General features: G+C 60.1%; 1 protein-coding gene across 1 annotated transcript in view; it reads left to right on the top strand.

Annotated features, from left to right (window-relative positions):
* PPARGC1B (peroxisome proliferator-activated receptor gamma, coactivator 1 beta) overlaps nucleotides 1–24,410 on the top strand; it is a 48,960-nt gene extending 24,550 nt beyond the window's left edge. The window contains exons 2-14 of the mRNA XM_010579244.1: nucleotides 11,153–11,326; nucleotides 13,905–14,117; nucleotides 16,006–16,122; nucleotides 16,922–18,074; nucleotides 18,696–18,732; nucleotides 19,160–19,224; nucleotides 19,670–20,295; nucleotides 20,376–20,435; nucleotides 20,498–20,547; nucleotides 20,927–21,002; nucleotides 21,869–21,990; nucleotides 22,423–22,577; nucleotides 24,307–24,410. Of these exons, the coding sequence (XP_010577546.1) occupies nucleotides 11,153–11,326; nucleotides 13,905–14,117; nucleotides 16,006–16,122; nucleotides 16,922–18,074; nucleotides 18,696–18,732; nucleotides 19,160–19,224; nucleotides 19,670–20,295; nucleotides 20,376–20,435; nucleotides 20,498–20,547; nucleotides 20,927–21,002; nucleotides 21,869–21,990; nucleotides 22,423–22,577; nucleotides 24,307–24,410 (2,952 nt within the window). The remainder of the gene's footprint in view (nucleotides 1–11,152; nucleotides 11,327–13,904; nucleotides 14,118–16,005; nucleotides 16,123–16,921; nucleotides 18,075–18,695; nucleotides 18,733–19,159; nucleotides 19,225–19,669; nucleotides 20,296–20,375; nucleotides 20,436–20,497; nucleotides 20,548–20,926; nucleotides 21,003–21,868; nucleotides 21,991–22,422; nucleotides 22,578–24,306) is intronic.
* Nucleotides 24,411–24,806: the final 396 nt, after the last annotated feature.

Genomic DNA, 24,806 nt, shown 5'->3' on the forward strand with positions numbered 1-24,806 from the left:
TCTCCTCTGGCCAGGACACCTCCAGGCACTGTGCAGAAAATGGGCATTAATTTAATCAGGGAGACTGCAGTGCCCAGCTGATGGGCTGTCAGAGCAGGGAGAGGAGGGAACCCCCAATTCAGGAGAAGGGGTAGGGGGGGCCCCTCTCCTTGCTCTCGCAGGGGACCCTGGTGATAGGGAGCAGTGAGGTGCAGGCAGCATGGCCATGCCATGGGGTGCAGGGCAGCAGGCAGGAGCTGGTGCAGGCAGCGCTGCCCGTTCCCCTGCAGCGAGGGGTGGCTGGCAGCGCTCGCCCACCTGGCAGGGAGGGCTGGGCAGGGCTGGCACTTCCACCCCCACCGGGATATGGGCCTGGGCATGCATGGACAGGCCTGGCGGGAGGTACGAACAGATCTGAGCAGTTTTGCCCTTTCCACAGCGGTTTTCATCCTTCGAGGCCTTGCGCCTCCAGCCGAAAACTTCATTTTCCACGTGGGAGCTGGGCACAGCGGGGGATCCCCTAGAGACCCCAGCAGGACAGCCAGTGCAGCCAGGGTCTGGCAGGAGAAAGGGTCTGTTGAGGGTCACAGTGGGTCAGGTTTGGTGATGGTGCCCTAACCCCTGGCAGGGCACAGCGCATCACTGGAGCGTGCCTGTGGCAGCAGAGCATCAGGGCTGGACCCTCTGGGAGGTCAGGCTAATGCAGGAAGATCCTCCTTGCACCTTCTTAACCCCAGCTTGAACCTTCCCCGTCTCCTGCCTCGTCCTGATTAGTGCTAAGAGGGTGCTTTGCTGCCGGCGGCACGGGCAGCACCAAACAGTGTGGGGCACTGCACTGTCTTCCATGGTGGGGAAAGCCTCAACACTTCTCTGAGCTTCAATACAAAACCTGCAGGCAGGCAGGAGACATGCTTTCCTCCCTCCCCTGCCTGCCACCTCCGTGGCAAAAGGGACTGGGAGTGCTCCCGGCAGGGGACAGGCTGCCTGGACAGTCCCTGCTCTGTACGGGAGCACTGGTGAGGTCCGAAAAGGTGCCTATGGCTCGGGGAGGTGACGAGCATCCTGCAGATGATGGTCACAGACCTGGCAGAGGGATAACACCGGGCTGTGGTGTCCAGCAGTCAGCAGGTTTTCTCCACCCGCTCATCAGATGTGTACGTAAAGGGGCAGGATTCAGGCCAGCTTTAACCTCAGCTCCTGTTTCACGGCTGTGGATCCGCTGACACGGAGTGCCAGAACGTGCTGGGAATTACAGCCCCCCTGCCGAGCGTGGCGAAGCCAGGCTGCCTACCGAGCCGCTGCCTCCTGCTAGCTGCCACCCAGAAAGCCCTGTCTTTGGTGTCCCGAGCCAGGGGAGGAGAATATTTCAGTAACCATAGTTCACCCGGAGCTGGTCTTCCCTCTCGTGCCGTTTCACAGCCTCAAGGCAGCAACCCCAGAGCTGGCGGCACCGCGGGGCGAGTGGCTCTGGTGCAACTGAGAGTCTGCCCTGCTGGCACGCTCTCTCCCTGCCGCTTGCCCGTGGACCCCAAAAGCCTCCTGGCTACCCCACGTTGCCTGTGCCAGCCCCCAGAAGTAGTTCAGGGATTCCCAGGACCACAGGCTGCAGCTGTGGCTCCTGGCAAAGCCAAGGGGAGCTTTCCAAGTACAACACCACAGAAGATCCCAAGGCTGTGGCTGCGGGTAGGGAGCATGGCTGAGGCTGGGCTCACCTGGGCAGCTCTGGAGCTGGAGCAGGAATCTGACATGGCATGACACAGCGATGTCTACCATGCTCCCTGCGGGCAGCAGCTCTGCTTTCCTCGTGCTACTGCGGGTTCAACCTTACTTGTAGTGTGGGGAGTTGGAGGGACAGTTGCTCGCTGCCTCTTGGCAGGGATTTGCACTTGCAGTCACCTGAGAGGGGTGAAGGGCTGCCGGTGCCAGGGTGAACAGTGCCCACAGAGCTGAACTGGTGTTAGCTGGGAAGGGCTATGCCATGGGAAGACGTTTGCAATATCCTCCAGACAGAAGGGGCCTTGTGGAGCCCTGTCAGCCCGCAAGCTGGTGACCAAACCTCCGAAGGGGCTGGTGGCCAGAGCAGGGCAGGGGCAGGACTGCTCCCCCTCTGGCCCCTGCAGCCACCCTGACCCCGGGGCAGCCTCCTCGCTGGCGTCCCTCTGCCCACAGCCATCATGTGGCTGCTGGCTGCCAGGGCATCAGAAGAGGAAGGTCTGAAAATAATCGCCCCCTCATGTTTTCCTTTCAAAAGGAGGGAGTTGCCGTCGCGGGGAATTTTTGTGACCAGCAGAAGCTGGCTAATAGTCAGCTCCTTGGTGAGTCAGGTGCTTGCCCCCTCCCACAGCGCAGCCTGGCCCCCCTGTGCCACCAGCCTGGCTGGAGCTCAGGGTCAGCTCCGCTCCCGGGGCTCCCCAGCCTGTCTTGCGGGGCCACAGCGTTTCCTGCCACCTCCAGCTATGGGTCTGCGAGCGGAAGCCGTCCCGAGAGTTTTGGGGTCTTGATGCCCCCGCTGGTCTCTGCCACAGCCCCTGCTGCTCCCTGTCCTGCTGGGCATCATCCTCTGCGTGGAGCCTCTCGAGGCTGCAGGGCTTGTGCCACCTCTTGCTCCGTCCTTGCCCTGTGCAGGCTGTGCTGCCTCACTGGAGAAGTGCTGTGGCGAGGAGGTGAGCGTCGTGCTGGAGCGCAAAACCTGCCTGCTCCTGCCTGTGCCTCTCTCCCCACGGCCAGGGGATCGCATGGCAGGGCTGGAGACCTCCCGAGCTGATGGGACATCTCAATTCCTACTGTGCTTTTGTACCTGGCTCGGCACGTGCCGGTTGCTGCCTGTTGGTCTTGCCTTTGGTTTTGGGGCAGATAACAAGGAATTTCTTAGCAAACACCACCAGGGTTCAGGACCAGGCCTGTGCCCTGCCTGGCTGATGCCACCGAGCAATGCCAGCCCCGCTGCCTGCAGCAGCACCCGTCAGTGATGGGGGCAAGGCTGGCAGCAGCCGCTGGCACACGCATATTTGGGGGTGCTGCTCTCTGCTATGCCAGGATCAGCCAGTGATGGGCGGTGGTTGCTGGGCTAGCTGCTGGCAGGGTTGGCATGGGTGCTGCTGTTTGGCTCGAGGGGCGCAGGATAAAGCTGTCATTTCTCTTGCAATGGGAGACAGTGTTATCAGCACGCTGTGTGTGCCCGAGCATGCTGGCACTGCCCGGACAGCCCTCTGCCTGGCAGACCGTATCCCAGGGACACGGCAGCAGCAGCAGCCGGCACGGCATGGTGCTTGGCTGCAGCCACAGTCAGCCGGTGCCGTTTCCATTAGCTGGTGTTGAGAGGAGCTGCATCTACCTGCTGCCCCCTCTCCTTGTGTGGGGCAGAACAACCATCGGTTCTCCTTTTCTGCCCTTGCCTCATGCTTGGCGGTGCTGCCCTGGCGGCAGCGGTGCTGGAGGGCGACGGCAGTGGAGAGGTGCTTTGGGCTCTGTGCAGGGCGGCTGGGGCTGCAGGGTCTCCCCGGCTCTGCTGCGGCACCAGCGGGTCCTGCAGCCCTGGGCTGGCCCGTCCCGGAGCTCAGGCAAAAATAAACTGGACTCTGTATTTGGAGCCCAAATAAACAGCTGCCGCGTATAGTATGAACATGCAGCTCTCTAACCTGTGATATACTTTGCTGCTGCCCTTCTTCCTAAACCTGACACACCTTTGTTTAAAGTGTTCCAGCAGAGCGTTGTTTATTCAGGGCATTATTACCAGTATCTCAGGCTCCTTTTTTCTATCCTGTGACTCAAGGATAGCTTAGTGCAATTTCTTCCATCTTTCCTCCATATCAAAGATATCCTGGCAAGTTCATGTTTATTGTTTGCAGTTAATGTTTAATATTTCCTATTACTGGCATCTCATGGTTGATCTTAATTACACCTTTCTAATGTAAGACAAAAGTCAGCAAGCGAGACTGTGTTCACACTCGGGCTGTGGCTCAGAGCCTGGCACCGAGCACCCCTTGGCCTGCTGGTGCCGCTGGGCCGGGTACCTGGTGCTGCCCGCACCCCCTCCCCTCGCCCGCTCTGCGCTTCACGGGCTGCGTCCGGAGGGCGGCTGCTCCACGCATGTCGGTGCGGGGCGTGCGGCGTGGGGCCTGGCACCGCCGCGGCGGCTCCCACGTGCCGCGGCAATGCGGACAAGCAGCAGTTGTTTCTGAGCAGCTCGAGTGGAAGAAAGGATCAACCTGCTATTTATTTTGTCCGGGCTTTAAATGCTAGTGCTGGTTTTTCCTCCCGCTGGCTGGGCTGAATCGTTAAAACAGATTAGCAGGAATTAAAAAAAATTAAAAATCAACAGAGTGCGGAGGGCGAAATGCCCGGCTCCTAGCAGGACGGCGAGGTGTTGCACGCCTCTGTGCAGACCCTGGGAGATTCCTGTGCTCCTTTTGCCCCAAAACTGGGGAGCCGGATGAGGGAGCGGCAGCCTGCTGCTGCACGGCCCTGCTTCGGCACTCCTCGTGCCTCCCACCACCATGTCACGTCGGTGTGTTTGCAGGCAGGGTCCCTTCTGCCTTCGCTGCCTCACGAGGAGGGACCGCTCACCCTCCGCTTTGGGGCTCTCAGGCTATAAATATCAGGGGGGGTGACGAGGGGCGGCCAGGCCAAGGCACAACCCGACACCACCTCTCCCTCATTCACAGTGACATTTTGTCAAATGCCAGTGGGGAGGGGGGTTGCTTATCTGCTGGCATACACTCCGGTGACCTTCACAGCTCTGGCCAGGTGCCTTCTTGCTGTATTTACACTTATTTATAGCTCTCTCCTCCATCCTCACCTCTTCCCTCCTCCCCGCTACTGGCGGGGGGATGCCCACCCCACACAGGTCCCTCTGGGCTGGGAGGGCTGGGAGGGAGCTGGCATGTCCTTGGGGATGATAAGGGGCTGGCAGCACCCAGCTTTGCCACCCCAGGGTGCTGCTGGCCTGACCGCGTGGGGACCGCGTCCCCTGGGTGGGAGCCGTGGGGACAGCAGGGTGCACCCCGGGAGCGGACGGGGCTGCCTTTGGCCCCGGCGTGGGTCGCAGTGGCCGTGTGCCCCCATTGCCTCCCCGCTCAGGTTCTGGGGCAACCCGGGAGGGTGCTGGGGATCTGCAGGCGCCCGTCCCTGCCTGCCTGAGCGGGGCTCCCACCTGCCCGAAGCCGCTAGCGGGCCTGGGGCAACCATGCCAGCTGCCGCACCAGCCAGCCCGCTGCCGCCTGCCCGGGGAAGAGTTCATCCCGGTGAAGCAGCCGCCCGGTGCCCGCCTGCCTGCATGGCTGTAATCCCCGTTGCAAGCAGTCTGTGATTACGGATTTCCCTGATAAGCCCGGACGGCTGTCTCCAAAACCCCTGCCCAAGGATTTTCTTTCCTTTTTAGAGACAAGCCCGGAGTGAGGGTGAGGAGGGGGAAACTCCCCGGCCAGCCACAAATGCGGGCACCGGGAGCCAGCGCTGCCCGTGCTGCCGCGGGGGGGCTGGCGGGAGCCGGCACTTGATGTTCTCGGCATTTCTCACCTTCTGCTGATTTGGGTCCCAGCCTAAATGCTACTGGCTAATTTGGGGCTCTGTCTCCAGCGCGTGCGGATGTATATTTATCCCTTAATGCTTTGGGTAGGCACTTGGCTGTGGGGAGGGAAGAGGCTCCGTGCGGGGCTGAGTCACCGCTTCGGCTCCTCAGCGAGGAGATGGGCTGCCTGTTTCTGGCCGGTTCCTTTGGCCCCTCTGAGGTGCTGCCGCTTGCTTTCCTTCCTTTTTTCTGTACAGCAAAGTGGCATGTGAGTGACAAGGCAATTGCAAAGCATCCTGGGGCCGTGTATGCAGGTGGCAATGCAAATCTGGCCTCCCAAGCTTAAACAGGATTAAGTTCCTGCGAAGGCGCCGCACCCATCCAGCAGCGCTTTCGTGCCGGCAGACTTCAGAAGCCGAAACTTTTGCAGCCTCACTAAGCGTGAGCACAATGCGTGTGCCATGGCCCAGTGCGCTCAGATCCTCACTGCAAAACACTTGGCCACAACTTCAAGGGGCTGGACCCCGGGGTTTTGCAGATAAGGGATATTTCTACCGGTGCTGTTGTCGGGATTATGACAGAGGAGAGGACCTGGAGGTCTCTTTGTCATGGTCACTGCCCTGTCCCCAGCCCCTCTGAGCCAGTTAAGCGCTGCAGGCAATGGCCAGCTGAGCTCTCTTGCTTGCCCTGGTTTAGGTTGGGATTGCCTGGCAGCAGGGCTGCAGTTCCTCCAAGACCGTGTCCAGAGGTGGCATCGCCCCTTTGCTTCTCTCCCAGGCTTGCTGCAGGGAAGGCAAAACCCCAGAGCATCAGCATTTGCCTGAAGGCTGCTGAACTCTGGGTTGTAGGTGCCTGTTTTCAGGCTGGCAGGCAGGAGGGCCGTGCGCTGCCTGCTCCCCAGGCAAGCTGGCCGCACACATGTGGAGCCAAGGGCTGCTCTTGGTGGGCTTACTGGGTACGGCTGCCCCTGGGAGCCAGCAGCCTGGTCCCAGCCGGGCTCTCCAGCCCTGCTGACTGGGGGGTTTAGCCTGCAGAGCCCAAGTTGACACTGGAGAAGAGGAAAACATTTCCTGTCTCGTTAATCCAATATTTGAATTAGAGTTGGGCTTGGAGAGGAACCTCGTGTCTCTGCAGAGGTGAGACCTCACATACTCCTGCACCTGAGTTAACACTGCTCCAAAGCAGGAGAAAGACCTGAAAGGGGAAATGTCCCACCTGCCGTCCCCACGATGTTGGGAACCAGCACTGAGCTGTGCTCAATGGGGCATCCTTGGATGTGGCTGCAGCCAGTGGCTGCCCTCACCCTGCTGCAGGTCCAGCCCAGGACACGTGCCAGAGCTGCTGGGGACACTAGAGACGGTTGCCCATGACAGCCGCCCTCACGATCGGGCAGGGAGATGGAGCTAACCCCCATGCTAGGTCCTCGTCCCAGTCTGCCTTGCTGCTGCCCCGGGAAGGGCAAAGATAGGGGGGCTTTGCAAAGGGATGGGGAGTTAGAACAGCAGGTGCCCTGGTGGGTGCAGTCCCCAGAGCACCTGGGAGCTCTTCCATTCGCAGCCCCGGGAGACAAAGGGATGCTGACCAAGGAGCCACCAGAAGCTCTTAGACTGATTTGCTCCCATGGGGTTTCCAGAAGAAGGCATAGCGCAGGCTGGGGTTGGAGCTGGCCCCTCTTCACCCGCAGTGGTTAGGGAGAGGCCCTGCTGGTACTGGTCTGGAAACGCTTAGGTGCAGCCGAGGCTCCCCAGGACAGGAGAGTTGGCGAGGTGACCTCTGGACGTCCTTGACTGCCAGCTGGGAGACTGTCCCTTGCGCTTTCTTGCTATTGCCACCTCTGCCGTGGTGGACATGGGCAGCGGGGCTGGCAGCGGGGCGGCGTGGCCACGGTGGGCACAGAGCCCTCCTGCTCTCCAGGCTGTCCCCAGGCAGGCACAGCACGGCTGCTGCCGGATCCGGCCAGCCTCTGCAGGGACATGAAACGAGCACAAACCCTCAGCATGAGGGTCCCTGCCGGCCTCCCAGGGCAACCCACGTGCTCCCACGATTGAAGTTAGAACCCCCCCGCAGCGGGGAAGGGCTGCCGAGCTCAGCAGTAAATGAATAAAAACGTTAATGCTCTGTCCTCTCAGCAAGCAAAGCCTCTGCAGAGGCGAAGCTCCTTGCAACACGCAAGCGAGTATCAGCTGCCTCTTTGTCCTGCAATTGCAATTGCGTTTCTGCTAGGGCTGAGGTCAGAGCTGGTTCATGCTTTAAAGAAAGCCGAGGAGGATGTCTCTGAACAGAAGCCGTTCCCCCAAATGCCCTCCACCTTTTAGCTTTGACTTTCTGTTGCAGCTGCCCGCATGGTGCTGCTGTGGGGTGCTCCTGCTGCTGGAGGGGATGCCCAGGCTTGGATGTAGGTGTGCGGCACAGGGGCACCCACGTAGCTGCCTGGGCATCCCTCTTCCCCTGAGCAGGGATTCATCAGACAAGTCGCAATGAGCTGCCGGCAGCTTTCTGGTCGCAGCCGTGCTGCAGCGCGCATGGGCCAGGTGTCTGGGCTGGAGGATGCCTCTGAATTTTTGAGCATGTCTCCATGGGTGTTTGCTGGCTGCACACCAAGAACCCATGGCTGATCTTCCTACAAACTCCCGAGTAAAATTAGAACAAAAGTTCACTCCTCTCCCAAGGCAGCAGGAAATGCAAAGGGTGGGAAAAGGGAAAGTCAGAGCAGATGAGGTCCAGTGCCCGCAGGCAGCCTCCCCATCGCCGCTGCCACCCCCTACCTGGGCAGGGGGCTGCGTCCTCCCCCACCCCTGCGGCCAGCCCAGAGGGGCTCTGCTCTCAGCGCTCAGTGCTGGGCTAGCAGTGCTCAGAGGGATGGATTCCCTCCAGAGACTCAAGTCCTCGGTGGCTATGCCAGTTAAATGCAGAGGGGGCTGGCTGGAGCTGCGGCTTCAGGCTGGGATGCCCTGCCGGGTGCCCGTGCGGGCGACCATGCTGAGCAAAGGCTCTGCCCGCTTTTTCCAAGGGGGGGGACACTGATGTAGGCAGAGCTGAGTTTTCAGGCACTCCTGACCTGTGCTAGCTGGGAATCTGGGAGCATCCGCAGCCAGCCACTGCCTCAGGATGGCTGCACACAGCGTAGCAGTGCCGGGGCACTCCTGCCTCTGGGGTGCCCAAAGAGGGCATCTCAGCAGCATTGGATCGCAGGAGTTTATTTTTACCAAGCCCTGTTGCCAATGGGGACATGTCACATCTGTGGAGTTGATCAAAAGACATCCCGAGCACTGGTGTCAGCTGCTCCTTGTGATCTCAGCACCAGGATCTTTTCCCTTGTGGCATATCAAAAGGAGCAGGACAATTTGACTGCTTTGCTATTTTTAATTGAACGCGCGCACACACACACACAGACACGCATATATATATGTATGGCTTTTCTAAAAATAAAAGTCTTTGCCTGTGTTCCCATGGGAAGATTTGGGGAGAAGGGGGAGCTGGAGTTGTTGCAAGACTTTTTCTGGAGCAGGCGCAAGAGCAGTGGCAGGAAAGCAGGGACAAGCCACAGCAGGTAAGGGACACATCTGAATGGCCAGAGGCCGTCTGATCCCAGAGCAGCCCAGGATGCCCCTGAGCAGAGGGGACAGGAAAGCTAGGGGAAAGGTAACATCTGTGTCCCCCAGAGCTGGCAGTGATGAGGATGAGGACCCTTGACCTGCTACATGTGCTCTGATCACTTGGGGAACAAAGGTTTTTGCAGAGCAGGTTTGAAGAGCCCCAGCCTTGTGGGGGCCCACGAGGGGTATCGGTATCCCAGAGCTGTTCAGGGGTTTGCATAGAATTTTTTTGTGCCCGATATGCTTGGTGGCACCATGCTCATGGACGTCAACCTGATACACGTCCCTCCCGCAGCAGGGTGGAGGGGGGATGCTGAGGAGAGCATCCCTCCAGCGCAGGGGCAGCTCCCCAGCCCCTCGCGGTACTTTGCCTGCGCCGGCGAGGCTGGGGCAGCGTCAGCAGCTCCCCACTGTCCCCAGCCCCACTGCGGCCGTGGGCACGGCCGGGCTGGCAGCCCATTACTGGGACATGGCACTGGCTCGCTATTGGGCTGTGAAGCTGCTCTCTCCTACCCTTGCTGCATCTTCCAAACCGCTCGCCCTTTCTTCCACTGCCCCTGGGATGGGACAGAGCAGAAAGCAGGTGAGAAATGCAAAATGGGAATGGGTGTGTGCACAGGAGTGTCCTTTGGTGTGGCACAGGGTGTTCTAAACCGGGTGGGGAGCATGGTACACAGGCTTCTCAGCCTATGGGAACACAATCAATAATCCCAGATTATCCCAATTAAAAACAAAGGGGAAAAGAAAGAGAGAAATGCTGTGTTTTCCATTCCTGCAGCTCGGTTTGAAATCCCTTTTCCTTCCGGTTCAGTGTCGGAGGACACCCTTCCAGGGCACTTCAGGAGGGGAGGCCCCCATGTTCTCCTGCCCCTCCAGCCTCTCTCACATGCTCAGACGTTTGCCTGCTCCAAAATCCATTTGCTCTGTAAATAAACTTGCTTCCCTCATCGCCAGAAAACTCCCCCCGGGCAGCCAATACCGGGAGGAGTCACACCAGACCTTTCCCCTCTGCGTTTGAACCGGGACACCAGCGGCAAAACCAAGCAGGACCCGAGGGCTTGGTGCAGGCAGCGAGCGGCGGTGCAGGCAGCGAGCGGCGGTGCAGGCAGGGCTGCGCGGGTGCCAGCCCTCGCTCCCATGGGTGCTGGATGCAGCCGCAGGGCTTTGTGGCTGGGCAGCGGCTGGGAGCCAGGCAGAAGCGGGGCAGGTCCCAGCTCCTTTCTGTGGTTAAATGGAGATTTTTAGCTCGGTTCTTAGAGCTCGCATCACCCCATGTGCCCCGGGACATTGATTCGTTCCCGTGCTGTTTTTCTCATCCTGCGTGTGCGATGCGGGGACCGGGGTCTGTATTGCCTTGGCAGTGCCTTGGGACATGCAGGACGTGCAGCTTCCCCGGAGGGACTGGCCCCGAGTGGTTCAGTGCCATGAGGGGGGGACGGGGACGGGGACGGGGTGTGGAGCAGCCAGGCTGACCGGGCGTGAGGCTGCCCACCGGAGCCTGGCCCCGTGGTTTGCTCTCACGTGCGCCCAAGTCTCTTGCCTCGCTCTGTTATCGCTGATCCCAAGGGCAGCTGGATAACCCTGGATGTCACCCTTAGGGCACCGAAGGCAGGAATGGCTTCAGTTCCCCCTAAGAGCACCAGCAGCGGCTTTGCTACAGTCCGGGTGGCTGTGCTGTGCCCTGAGCTTCTGCTCGCCGGAGGAGATGAAGCTCTTCCAATGTAGATGCTGCTGTTTTGACACCTGCCATGGCACGGGACACAAGGGGGGGGGTTGTGGCAGTCGTGGGGCAGCTTTCAGTAACCAGCAGTGCCAGTGCCAGGCTGTGCAAACCGATTTGCAAGATGCGCAGTAAAGAGGTGCTCTCTGTGCTCTGCACTGCTGTGTAATTGCTCCTGGAGCCACTTGCCAAAGCTTATTCGAAAGAGGGTCTGAGTAATGGGCTCGAGGGGAAGCAACAGCACGCCGGGAGAGCGGTCGTCTCCTTGGGTGGTTGCTGCTGCCTGTTGCTGCCTGCCCTCCTGGCATGGCGGTGGGCTCACCCACCCCCTTTCTCTTCTCTCCCCAGTACGAGGTGTCTGGCGAGGAGCACCTCTACTCTGACTTCCCCGAGATTGATTTGTCTCAGCTGGATGCCAGCGACTTCGACTCAGCCGGCTGCTTCAGCGAGCTGCAGTGGTGCGGGGAGCACTCGGAGACCGACTCCAGCCAGTACAGCACCGACGACTCCGAGCTCTTCCAGGTACCCCCATCCTCCTGGCACAGGGGACCCGAGGACGGAGGCAGGGGGAGGGCAGGGGAGGGGGAAAAGGAAGGAAGAAGAGGGGACACACACACAACTATTAATAGCTCCTCCCCAGCTGATTAGTGCTCCATTAATTTGCACGCCGGCTCTAAATGGGGCAAGCAGAGTAAGGCTAATGAGGAGATGGACGAGCAGAGGAGGGCTGCTGAGCCAGCCCTCCTGTGATGTATTATTAAAAGGGAATTACAGCTGGTGTGCAGCGCGTCCTGTTCTATTCCCGGGATGGCAGGGTGTGCCAGGGCGCCAGTGTGGGGGTCTCAGGGCTGTGGTGTGGGGCAGGATTGTTTATTTCCCAGGAGCAGAAAGCAGCCCTTTTCCCTGGCTCTCCAGCTTTGGCATCCTCCCTGTGTTTAGGGCTGGGTTCCCTCTGACAGAGGGCGGCTGGTTTCTCTCCTCACCTTTGTGCTGAGATGGACCCATCACTGTGCTGGCACCCGGGACCGTGCGGTGCAAAGCAGTGCCGGGGCAGAGGATGCTCCCGGGTACAGGCAGGGCTGGTCCTTGTCTCTCAGCACTGTTTTTGCCTCTCCTTGCAGAAGAGCTGAGCAGCTCATGGAGCTGTGGTGCCAGGGCAGGGCTGTGAGCACAGCTCAGGCAGGTTGGAGGCAGGGAGCTGTGGAGCCTGCCTGGGGACCGGGCACAGAGCAGGCTGGGCAGCTCGCTCGCCTTTCCCAAAACTCATGCCATGCCCTGGATGTGCCCCATCCTCGAGGCCTGAGGTCTCTGTGCCTTCCTGAGCAGCACCCAGGCCCTTACCCCCTCGGACAAGGAGGCTGCAACCCACTGGTGCCTGCTAGTCACCAACTCTGGGTTACATTTTGGGAGGGAGGAGGATTTGTTTTTAAACAAAGGGAAAAAAAAATAAAAAGCCCCAATATTTTCTAACCTGGCCATAATAACAACCCTCTGGCTTTTATGCTGTGCTGATGCTGTGCTTGAAAATGGTCCAGTCCAGCTGAGGGACCTTCATCACGAGATGCATATTTTCCGCTGAACTTCCTGGGGAAAAGATAAACAGAAAAGAAATGCAAAAGACAGGCCCATTAGGAGCAGTGGAGTATGATGAAATGTATCCCACTGAACTTGTATGCACAGCAGTCTCATGCCAATAACAGGAGGAAAAGAAACAGAGCCAAAACTGGAGCATCCTGCTGCCTTTCCCTGGAGCCTGCTCTAGTAACTGTGAGCAAGGTTAGGGCACAGAACAAAAGATATGTAATTTTCAAACAAGATGAGAGAAACACAGGAGGCTGTGTGCAGTCAACAGTCCTCCTTGGGAGCCTGAATTTACCCCTGTGCTAATTTTATAGCTGATGGTAGCCTGCTTCTTGTTGGACATGGTTTACATTCAGAATATGATGGAGGAGGACCGAAAAGAAGGAACTCCTGGCTCACTTCAGCCGTTCTCAGCTTCTGCATCCTCTTCTGGGCTTTTGCAGCATATTTCCAGATTGGAGGGGGACTCGTGGGGCTGTGTGGGACTGGGAGGGCACTGGGAGGGCTGGAGGTGCGTCAGCCAAGGCAAAGCCCAGATGGAAAGAGGGGCCCGAGGGGGCATGTCGGGGCAGTGGGCAGGTCGGAGGCAGGAGCAGCCCGTGGCCCTGCCTGGCCCAGCGCAGCCCTGGCGCAGCCCCAGACACTCACAAATCTCCCATCAGCATCCCCAGATCATGCCGTTCACCAAAAAGAATAGATCAGGGGAGCTGTAACATAAGGCCCATCTCACTCTGGGGGCCGTGCTCTGTTGGTAGGGTCCCTTGCAGAGCGCTTGGCGCAGCCGGCTTAAGCGTGAGGGCTGAGAGCCCCCATTGAGCTGGAGGTGCCTGTGTTTGAAAACACAGTGAAAACAAAAACCACACTGCTTGTTGCAAGCTGTGGCATGTGGCCAGCGGTGCAGCCCGGGCTGAGCTTCCCCTGTGCCCTCCCAGGGGGCCGTGCCCTCTTGTCCACTTGGCAGCCCCGGGCTGAGCTTACGGCTCTTCACATTTTATTTGCCTTCCCCATCAGGAGAGCTGCGAATAACCAGCCGTGCCCTCTCGGGCCTCCCCAGCCCTGCAGAAGGCAGGGGGCTGTGCTTGCCCCCTCCCTGGGCTCCCATCCCGGCTGGATGCTGTTCCCAGCCCCGCTCAGCAGCGCTGTGATAGCCAGCACTGGGGGGACTTGCAGCCCAGAGTCAGGAGGATTTGGGCAAGGAGCCTTTTAATCACAGATCCTTTATCTGCTGCTCTTTGCCTCATGGTGGAGTGGAGGCGACTATTGGGAGAGAAGATGCTCTGATTCACTATATTCCTGCTGGGGGTGCAGGGGGACAGACTGATCCTCCTTTTCCAGTTGGGTCTCTCTCGTCCTGATCCTAGTGCTGTGCTGGGGAAAAGCTCTCCCAGGTCCCCTGCAGGGTCACTGGGAAGTGTGGGTGCTGGTGTGGCACTGCCGGCCCCTCTTCCCCCCTGCCCAGCATCCCCCAGTCCCTCTGCCCAGCCTAACTCCCCCTCTCTTCTCTGCCTGCTCCTTTCAGATAATAGACAGCGAGAATGAAGCGCTGCTGGCAGCCCTCACCGAGACATTGGATGATATACAGGGAGATGACATGGGCCTGGCTGCCTTCCGAACTATGGAAGAGGGGGACACGCTCAACCATGCCTACACCTCGCCTGCCCCCTCCCCCAAACCCACCGCCCCGGTCACGGGGGGGCCGCCCCCGGCCCCCGAGTTTGATGAGCTGTCTCTAGTAAGAACCCACTTCCTACTGTTTAAGGTGGATTTGGATGAGCCCCTGATAAGCCGGCTGCATGGGTATGATAGGAAGCAAAGGTCTGAATTTTTTCATTCTAGGCTTAAAACTCTCTTTAACCGTCAATACCAAAGCATATACTTGTATTGTATACGTATACATGTTCCGCATCATTGCTGTCACCTCCATCACCATCCTCACGGGAACAAGCTCTGTGTATACAAATATATCTCTGAAGGGGTGGGAGCGGGTGTCAAAGGGGTGGGGGCTGCTTTGGCAAGACCCACACCTGCTTTTAATCGGACGTGCGGATGTGGGGCTGCCCGGGGCTCTCCCTAGCGCATCCCAGCCCCGTGCCCATGGGCAACGGTGGCTGCTCCCTCCCGGCTCTGCCTCGGGGCCGAGCTCCCCGCTGCTCTCGCAGGAGGGACAGCGGGGGCTTGGCCGGGGTGTCAGAGAGCCCATGCCCTCAGCTTTCAGCGGGAGGGTTTGACCCCCCCACGCCTTCCACCACAACCCCCTCGGGGGCTGCGTGCCCTCCAGCCCCTACAGATTTCGTGACTGGAGCATCCCTCTTGGTTCACCGCAATATTGGGGCTCCAGCCCTGCTCCCCCTCCTGGCCAGGACTAACTGGCAGCATTTGCTGCAAACCACCGCCGTCCTCGGGAGATCCCCTGGCACAGGGGCACCCAGCCCACTCCCTCCTGGGGCTCACGGTCCCCCCCCAGGGACCCCCAGCCTGGCCCCGAGGTCTCCCCAAAAACCGGGGCTGTGGCAGGGAGGAGTGACATCCAGTGGTGAGAGCGTGCATTTCCACCGCCCACGCCCTGCGCGGGGGGGTATATATCACACACAATATGTATGTGTATATATAGGATGTATACGTTGCAGGGGTGGGGGGGGAAAGGTGCTGGTTGCTCGCACCAACAGGAGCTGCACGCCTAAAGCTGTGGGTGCCCCGGCTGACGTTTCCCGGCAGACCCTGACCTGGGCACCCCTTATTTCTATTGCCCCTTAAAAGCCCCCGCGCCCGCCCCGGGGCTCCATGCCCGCCGGCCAGCGCGGGAGCCCCAGATCTGTCTCCTCCGTGCAGTCCCCCGGCGCCTACGCAGTCGTCTTGCTGTTGAGCTGTTGTCGCCTTCGGTTGTTAGCGCGACACGGGCGGAATATGAAATGTTGTTGCTGGGTGTGGAGTTTGGTTTTTTTCCCCCTAACCAAAAAATGGTTTTGAGCAGAAGAAAAATGTTACGCTGACCTTGCCATCAGAAGTGGTGGCACTGTGGGTAACCCAGGGAAAACGCCGCTCCCACCGCCCGTGATCCTGACAGAGCGTGTTGGGGAAGATCCTCAACAGGTCCCACAGGGGCTTGCATCTGCAAAACGCCTTGAAAGCTCATTAATGAGTCGAGGCCCTATCTGGATGTTTCAGCTAAATGAGCCTTGCACGGGGACCCAAGCGAGCTGTCCAAACCTGTCACTCATGCCAATGTAAAGTCTCTGTAACCTAAAGGCAGAACTGATGGAGTGAGAAGTTTGGATGCCACGACAGCTCCTGTGTGTCTGACGGGAGCAGGGATGCCACTGGGAAGTAAATTCCCTTATGTTCCCACCTCCCTGACCTGCTTGGGGGTCCCTGGGGACGTGGGTGAATGCTGTGGAGACAGCCCCAACCCCCTCAGGGCTGTGCGTGGCCAGGCGCCTGGCCCCGCAGCCGTGGGGGAAACACCTCCCTGCCTTTTTATTTTTCCTCCCCCATTTTTGGGTCAGATGCTCAGCAATGGACCTGCCTAGCGCAGGCATGAGCCGGGGGGCTGCAGCCCCACCGGCACTTTCTCTTGCCCTCGCTGCGATGCCGACTCCTTTTCTTGCCGCTTCTCTTTGCAGCTGAAGAAGTTGCTCCTCTCTCCATCGCACGTGCCTCCGAGCTGCGAGGCTCAGCGGGACGGGAGCGCCCGGCGCCCGGGGACCCCTAAATCCCGACCCGCACGGCCCTGCACAAAGGTACTTTCTCGGCGGGCAGAGCTCGAGCCCGTCCGGCGCCCCCCTCTTGGGAGCCATCCTAAAGGAGGTCACCAAAGGATGGTGTTGGGGACCGTGGGCAGCCCCTGAGCTGGGCCAGGGGCTGGGGACAGGCGGGGACCGTCACCGCGGTGTTCCCATCCCTGTCTGCGCAGGGGCTGTGCAGTCCGGCTTCAGCAAAACCTTCAGGCTTTGTGCTGGGCTGCGAAACATCTCGATCTCATTTGGACCCAGTGGGGTCAGGCCTCTCCCAGCTTCCCTGAGCACCGGTTTGTGAAAGCCTTGCGTGCTCCCTGGCCGCCCCCTCTCCCCCCTCCCCGCTGACTCACAGCCCAAGCCGGGAGCCATCAGCCAGGGAGAGCTGCATGCCGAGCTGCAGAGCCGACCCTGTCACTTAAGCTAATCTCCTGAAACCCAGCAGAAGTTGCCATCAAAGATTTTTCTACTTGGCTAATGGTAATTGTGCGGTGCATTAGGCCCAGCAAATTAGATTGCCTGGGAAGAGCAGCAAATCCCTCCTGGCGAGAAGGAGCATCATTGCGTGCCGGCTGCTGGAGGGGCAGCGCTCGGGGCGGTTGGGCTGCCAGCTCCGCATGACCACTGGAAACCTGCTGGGGTGTGGGGCTGACCCCCAGGCACGTCGGGATGCTGGTGGGCTGGAACCGGGGGTTCGAGGATGTGGGGTGGCTCTGTCGGCCCGGGGGGCTTCTCCCCCTGTGCTTGGTACTTGTGTCAGGTCGTGACTGACAGTGTGTGACTTTCTCCTCTCTCCTCTCTAAAGGTGGAGGGTCCCCGGGACAGGAGGGCGAGCGTCCCGCAGGCGCAGAGCCGCAGCTGCACCGAGCTGCACCGGCACCTCACCTCCACCGCTCCCTGCCCCCAGACCAAAGCCCCCCGGGCACCTGAAGAGTGCCCCAGCGGCCGCCACCACCCGTCCCCGGGCGACTGCGCCCATCACGAGGATGACAGTGACTCCAGTGAGGACTCGCTGAGCTCCGGCGACTCGGTGACCCCCCCCTCCTCGGGGGAGGATGGCTCCGGCAGCCAGTTCTCCTGTGAGGGGGAGATGCACTCGGTGGTGGAGCTCATCCGCTACATGCACACCTACTGCCTGCCACCGCGGAAGCTGCCCAGCCGCGATGCCGCCGACGCCAAGCCCCAGCCCTGCAGCAGCCCCTTCAAAAGAGCCAAACCGGACTGCCCCGCGCAGCCGGGCCCCCCCGGCAGTGCCCAGAACCGGCCGGGCTGCGCCTGGCAGGCGGCAGGGGGATGCAAGAAGCCCGGAGCATCCTTCTCTATCCTGAAGGAGCTGCTGGCGCGGGACCTGCTGTGCGATGTGAGCAAGCCATACCGCCTGGGCAAGCCCGTGTACGCCGCCCTGGCCCGGCCGCCTGGCTCCCGCTCCCCTGTGCCACCAGCCCAGGATGGGGAGGATGCCGGTGGGACCTGCATATCCAGAGCCAAAACGGCACCGGAGAAGGGTGAGCCGTGGCAGAGCCCCAGGGCCGAGGCAGAGGCACTGCGGGAGCCAGCTGGCCTCGAGGACGATGCTGGGAAGCGTGCGGGCACCCCGGGCGCAGCCGCAGGAAAAGTGGCCCGCAAGCAGGAGAGCACCGTTTACGCCGTCCGCCGGTCCAAGAGACTCAACCCCGAGCTCGGCCACTGGCTCTCCTTCCTTGACGAGCCGCCCCCCGAGCCCTCCGTCCCCCGGGAGGCAGGGGATGGCCGCGGCCCCCGGGAGGCCCTGGTCTGCAGAGACCCCGCACCGTGCCCGGTGCTGGAGGGCTTCTCCGCCGAAGAGCCTGCGGCCGAAGTGGAGGTGGGGGGCACGGCACCCCCGGCAGAGCCCCAGCCCCTCTCCCTGGGCTCCCCGGGGGACGGCGAGGCGGGTGACGGGACTGAGAGCCGGCGCTGTGCCCTCCTGGAGCAAGCAGGTGAGGGGGGCCGGGGGCTGCCACTCTGCTCACCCCTCCCCGGTGCACCCGCGCTGCCCGTGCCGTCCCTGCCGTGGGCGAGCAGTGCCGGCCAGGCGCCCGGCGCTCAGCTGGCGGTGAAGCTGTGAGCAGCCCCAAGCACAGGCGAGCCCTGACCCATGTGCCAGCTGGCTGTGGGGTCCCATGCATGGGGAGTTGGGGGGCCTGTTCTGGTTTTGGGGTGCTGTTTCGATCCATAGGGGCCTTCTGCCTCAGTTTCCCCATCCTTATAACGAGATGAAGGAGTCAGTGTAGTGCTAACCCAGCAGGGAGCGGGCTGCCCCATCCCTCCATGTCCCCCTTCCCCGCGGACTCACCCTGTGCGTGGGCACCACGGTTCAGCTGCACCAGTGCCCCAAAATCGCAGCTATCCGCAAGCGCTTTGTGAGCACGAATGGCTCGATCCTGGCAGTGTTAGCCCTCCCGCGAATGCTGCTGCCTCGCAGGCAGGCAAAGCCCACCGTCCCCAGCCCCCTGCCAGGCCAGGGCAGGCAGAGGGGCCGCAGCTCCCACCGCAAGCGCTGCGGGCATTGGAGGGAGCACAGCTCCGCTGGTAACCCTGCTTCTCTCCCTGCCTTTCAGAAACACCCAGGTGTCTCACGCTGTCCTTGGCACAAACGTAAGTGCGCGTGGGGCTAAATGAACTGCGCTGGGACTGGAAAGCCGCCTCGCTTTGTCTGGCTGGGCATGCATCTGCAGTGAGCAAGCAAAGCGGCTTTTGCAGAGCAGACTGAGCCATGCAGCTGAGCGCGGGGCTGTGGGGAGCTGCGGCCATCGCTCGGGTGCAAGGAGCTCGGAGAGCCCCAGGCTGAGGGCAGGGCATTTCTGCATGCCAGGGGCAACATGCCCCGGAGCTCTGGCTGGGATGGGGAGGGCATGCTGCTCGCCCGGCTGCCCCTTGCACCCCTCCGTGGGGTTAGTCTGCCAGGCACTAGCCATGGTGGGAGGGTTTGCTTGTAGGCAGCGTTTTCTCAGCTTCCCTTTGGTTTTTGGGACTGTGGTTCACCTAAACACTTTCTCTCTCCTTATTTTCTGCTCTTCTCCAGTGACCCAACCTTTGGGAAGAGAAACTTTGAGCCGATGCTGACGGTGGAGCTGTGTGGGACAGCAGGTAGGACGGGCTTTTAATTTTTTAATTTTGCAAAAATCCTCCCTGGAAGGGGGCAAATATACCCTAAATTCAGCCTGGAGTCACCAGCTCAGGCCGAGGGGGCACGTTCATCCCTGGCCCAGAAACCCCCTTCTGCACCACGAACGCAGGAGACTTCCAGTGCACTGCCTCCGCATCCGAGCACTGCGAGCAGCTCAGGGGGATGTTTGGGATGGGGGCTGTTCAGGGGGCCCCTGCATGAGACAGGAGGGAAGGGAGGGTCCTCTGGTCCCTGCTGGGATCAGGCATCCTTCTTTTTCCTCACGTGCTGCTGGATGGATGAGGCTCCAGGGGCTGAGCAGCCTCCTCCCTCGCAACCCCTGGTGCAGCCTAGGCGCTGGGGTGGGACAGGGCAGGACGGCGGGGTCAGAGAGCTGACTCCTGCCCTTTGTTCGGGGGGGTTCAGGTCTCACGCCGCCCACCACTCCGCCGTATAAGCCCGCCGAGGAGGACCTGTACAAGCCAGACATCCCCCAGGAGCCAGGGAAGGAGGACGGGACGGCCCCCAGCCCTGGGGGCGCAGGGGACGCAGCAGCCTCCCGGAAAGCCCCCAGGAAGCACCCAGAGAGGACGGAGCTCTTCGCCCACCTCAGCCGAGCCGTCGGGCGCCCCGTGCTCCCCGAGCAGCAGGGCGTGCTCAAGCGGCCCTTCTCCCGCTCCTTCGGGGACCACGACTACTGCCAGGTGCTGAAGCCCGAGGCCGCCCTGCAGAGGAAGGTGCTCAAGTCTTGGGAGCCCCCGGGCCAGGTGGAGACAGAGCACAAGAGGAGGGTCCCGGCCGCCCACTACCAGGGGCTGGACCTCGGCGGCAAGGAGGCGGGCAGCGAGATGCTGTGGAAGGACGGCGTCAAGCAGCTGAGAGACCAGGAGATCAGAGCCAGCTTAACAAAGCACTTTGGCTTTCTGGACAGTGCTCTCGATGACGAGGACATGGTCTTCTGCAAGACCCCCGAGTATGACACTGTCTTTGAAGACAGCTGCAGTGAGAGCGGCTCCCCCTTGGAGGAGGAGGAAGAGGAGGAGGAGGAGGAGGAGGAGCACGGTGACACCAAGCTGTGCCTGCGGAGAAACCCCCTTTCCAGGACCACTTTGCATTACTGTTCCCGGAGCAGGTCCAGTTCAGGGTCTTCGTGCTGCCGGTCCCGATCACCCGCAAGCAGACGCACCTTCAGGTACAGAGGGGCCGTGGGGAGGGCACCTGGGACTGTTCTTGCCCCCTGCGTTTTTGCCCCAGTGCGTGGCAGCTCTGGCTGTCTCTGCTCTGATGGCCCAAGTGATAAAGATGCTAATTAATGAAAGAAAAACTATAGAAATAATTAGTACTACATCAGCAGCTGCTGCAAACACCAGCCATGGCCAGAGAAAGCAGCACTGGGGCAAAGCAGCCAGGGGTTTCCGTGGAACTGGGAGCAATGGGGCACGGACAGGAGCCGAAGGGGTGAGTGCCAGCTGGGAACCCCCTCTGCCATCTATCAGAAAGGACTTTCCAGTGTCCTTTCCAGTGTTTCCAGACCCCCATCTCTCCTCGGCTGCCAGTGCTCCGGAGTGCCCACCTGCCCACTGTTGCAGACACTGCGTGCCTCAGCTTCTCTTTGATGTTTGAAGCTTTCCCCACTGGATGCCCCCAACCCCCCGGGCTGACCTCCTCTCCCTCGCTTCCCAGGTGTGAGAACAGCGAGCAGTGTCAGGGCGGGAGCGGGCACCGGGGCCAGCTGGAGAAGAGACGGGAAAAGGCCATCGTAAGTGAGCGGGGACCCCACGCTGGGACAAAGCAATCCCCAGCCCTCAGTTCATCTCCCACTCCAGAAAAGCAGCAGTGGAGCCCATTAGCCCTGGCTTGAGCATCCCTTGGTGCGAGGCCAGTGTTAAACAAGGCCATGGGGATGGAGCGGGGAGAGAAAAACCCAACGTGAAGCGGAAGCTGCCGGCAATTGGCAATACGCGGAGTCCTTGGCCCAGAAATGCCCAGAGCATCCTATGCCGGTGCTTCAGCGCAGTTGGCATTGGCAATTAGCGGAGTGAGCTGGGGAATCCCTGAAGCTGCTCAGCCGTTACAGATGCGGTCCTGCCGCAGCAGCAGCCTTGTGCACTGGGAACCCGGCGTGTGCCCATGGGTGGGAGCCGGGTGGGGGGTGGGCGTGCGGGGAAATAACTTTGTCCTCTGTACTGTTGTGCGCGCGCACACACACACACACACACATGCTCACACATGCCCCTCTGGCATTTTTTTCCTGCAACGCAATTGAATTTTGCCCCTAGCAATTATTGGGAATATTTCCTGGTATCTTCAGCAGAAGAAGATGAAAAAGCTGCAGGAATGCAGGGGAAATTTAAAAGAGAAGAAGAGGGCGGTGGCTGCTTCAGCCTGGATATGGCTGTCCCCTGCAGCAGTGGTGTCCTGGGGGTGACACCTGTGAGCTAGCTGGAATGGAGACAGCCAGACCCTGGAGGTGTCAGGCTGTGCCCGCGGTGGTATTGCCCCGCTGCAGCCTGATTCCCGGTGCTGGCTTGCAGGGACTCCTCCATGGCCCCACATTTCCAGTAGCCATCAGCAGCCCCGAGGTGCAGGATCCCGGAGCCTGAAACCTTTCGCTTGCTTTGCCAGGGGGAAGGCCGTGTGGTGTATATCAAAAACCTCTCCAGCAGCATGAGCTCCAGTGAACTGAAGAAACGCTTCGAAGTGTTTGGTGAAATCGTGGAGTGTCAGGTCCTGTCCAGGACTAACAGGTGGGTGGGGAGCGAGCTGCGGTCCGGGGCTCCAGTGGCTACAGACAAACCCTCTTCCACAGGCAGCATCAGCACTGCCAGGCAGCGCAGGGTCACCCCTGCATCCAGATGTGCACGTGCGAGTGATGCGGTTGTGCCGGTGGGGTGAAGTGCTCCGTGTCACGCCAACCCCCTCGGTCAGCCGAGCCCACGGTCCTGGCGCTTTGGGCGAGGAGATGCAGTGTGTCCCCAGGTCCAAGGGCAAGGTGGGGAGCGGTGGGATGGAGGGACAGTGGAATGGAGGGCTGGTGGGATGGAGGGCTGGTGGGATGGAGGGGCAGCAGCATGGAGGGACATGGCAGGATGGAGAGCCAGGGGCACGGTGCTGGGCAGAGCCACGTCAGAGGGGCTGCGGGGCCCATCGCATCTTGAATTCTTTCTCTGGTTGCTCAGGGGGGATAAATATGGCTTGATCACCTACCGGTATTCAGAGCATGCCGCCTTATCTCTGAAGAATGGCACCTCGCTAAGGAAGAGGAACGAGCCTTCGTTCCAGCTCAGCTCTGGTGGCCTCGGGCACTTCGTCTGGACCAGATACACTGACTTGGGTAAGAAAGCAGGAGCTGCTTTTTCCAAATCATCTCGTTTATCAGCACAGAGCTGTAATGGCACATTGCGCTGCTGAAACCTAGTCACGCAAGGATCCTAAACCTCTTTAAAGCCTGCAAGAAAAGCCCACCGGCTCTCCCACGGCTCACGTAGCTGCTCTTAGCTCAGTCAGATGGCTTGGGAAACTGGGGGGAGAGAAGAAGAGCAACTGGCGTGAGGACCCAGAGTGTGTTGGCTGCAAAACATAGCATCACGCCCCAGGGCTGCTGGGTCTCAGCTGACCACAGCCCATCCTGTCTCTGCTGCATTTCTCCACAGCACTGGATGCTTTCCAGCAGAGAAGTCCCTTCCCAGTCATTAGAGAAAGCAGTCAGCCACATCTCATTAGCCCAAGAGGTGATCTGGGTGGTTTGCTGCTCTGCAGGACAGATTCACTACACTGCACGTGCACTTTTGAGCCAAAATGATGGCACTGTAATGTGCTGTGGTCGCATTAACTCCTTCTGTGCTGTATGGGCTTCTGCAAGACCTCCTGTCTCGCTGGGCAACAGCATTAGCCGGGGTTTTGCTGGACCCCGTCCCTCCCTGGGTGGTAGGGCTGCAGCCTGAGCTGAGGGACAGGAGTGAAACCCTGTGCTAGTCCTGCAAGAGAACTGTGATCCAGGCTTCGCTCAGCCCTCGTGACTGGGATCTTCAGGTGTTTCACGAACACGGGGCATTTATTTCTGTACCCTCTGCAGGGGGTGAAGTGGTTCTAATATCCCACTTCATGCGTGAGAGACTGAGGCCCAAAAAATAAAGCCCTAAGTCTTGACTTATCTGTAGATGCCCAGTCTGACACAAGTACTGCTTGATCTTTTAGCACCTTATAATATCTCATCTGCTCAGAGCAGCAATCCCTCTGACTTTGGTTGTGGGCGCAAATGCCCATGTTCATCTACATAAGTCCCTCTCATTTTGGGCACAGAGAAGATAGGTAACAGATAGCACCCCATGATGAAGATGTTGGCACGTGGCTGCGCAGTGCTGCGGGGAGGGGGGCCAGAGCTGCCCCCCTGCATAAGAGAACCTCCCTCAGTGCTCCTCACCTGCAGATTGCTGCAAGGCCAGCAGTCAGCCCCGTATTGCACAGCCTGGCTCGTTCCTAAAACCCTGCTCGCCCTGGTGCACGATGAGAGGCAAAGCCCACAGGCAGAGGTGAAATGCAACCGTGCCATTCATGGCTCGTTCAAAAATATACACCCAAAAGCTGCTGTTAAATTAGGCAGCCTTATTTCTGGCATTTGCTGAATTTCCCAGGCTTTGCGGTGGCACTGCTTGTTCAGCTTCTGACCGACGGCTGGGTTGCAGGCAGGCAACCTCCTCCCCATGACCGGCACGGCTTCTGCGGGGACAGCCTGTGTCAGCACCTCAGAACTCAGCTGCATCCCGCAGATTTTTGCGCGCCTGGAAAGGGGTGTCTGTGGTGTGTGACCTGCCGGGCTGGGCACCGCTACAACCCCTCTGCCCAACAGCTCCTTGTCGATGAGGGAGAGGCAGCACCGTCCCCGTTCCCTTTCGCCATCACCGCCTCGGCCAGGCTGGCTTTGCGGTGCCGGGATGCAGCATGCCGGTAGCGGGGGAGCAAGCAGTGCCCTGGCGTGCCTCAGTTTTCCTCCTCGCCAGGCAGCGAGCGTGCCTAGCGCCCTGCTCCCTGACCCATCTGCCTTGTATCCCTGCCGTTCCCAGATTGCAGCGTGGAGGAGTCCTCCCCAGCTCCAGTGAAAAGCAAGTACGAGACCATGGATTTCGACAGCTTGCTGCAGGAGGCCCAGCTAAGCCTGCATCGGTAACAGCCTTAACCTTGGAGGAATACCTCAATACCTCAGTCAAGGCACTTCCAATATGTTTACGTTTTCAAAGAAATTATTCAGTCTATGGAAAGTGAGAGAGAGCGAGAGAGCGAGAGCACGCACGCACGAGAGAGAGACTGCTGTCCCTTCCGATCGATGTTTACATTGAACAAAGCTGCTTCTGTCTGTGAGTCCCCATGGTGTTGATGTCTCACTGCCACACGTTAGCCCCCCCCGCTTCTGACTGGTTGTTTTAGGGTGAGCCTAGGAGCCCCCCACCCCCTCTCCCCCCTCCTGGCCCCCCCGGTGCTCCCGCCGCGGAGTTGCAGCTGTGTTCACCATAACATTTTTTTGTCCGTAGTGTGTGATGATGAAATTGTTAATTGTGAATAGAAT

The sequence above is a fragment of the Haliaeetus leucocephalus genome, unplaced genomic scaffold, assembly GCF_000737465.1.
Source record: "Haliaeetus leucocephalus isolate CR32 unplaced genomic scaffold, Haliaeetus_leucocephalus-4.0 Scaffold656, whole genome shotgun sequence".
Taxonomy (NCBI): Eukaryota; Metazoa; Chordata; class Aves; order Accipitriformes; family Accipitridae; genus Haliaeetus; species Haliaeetus leucocephalus.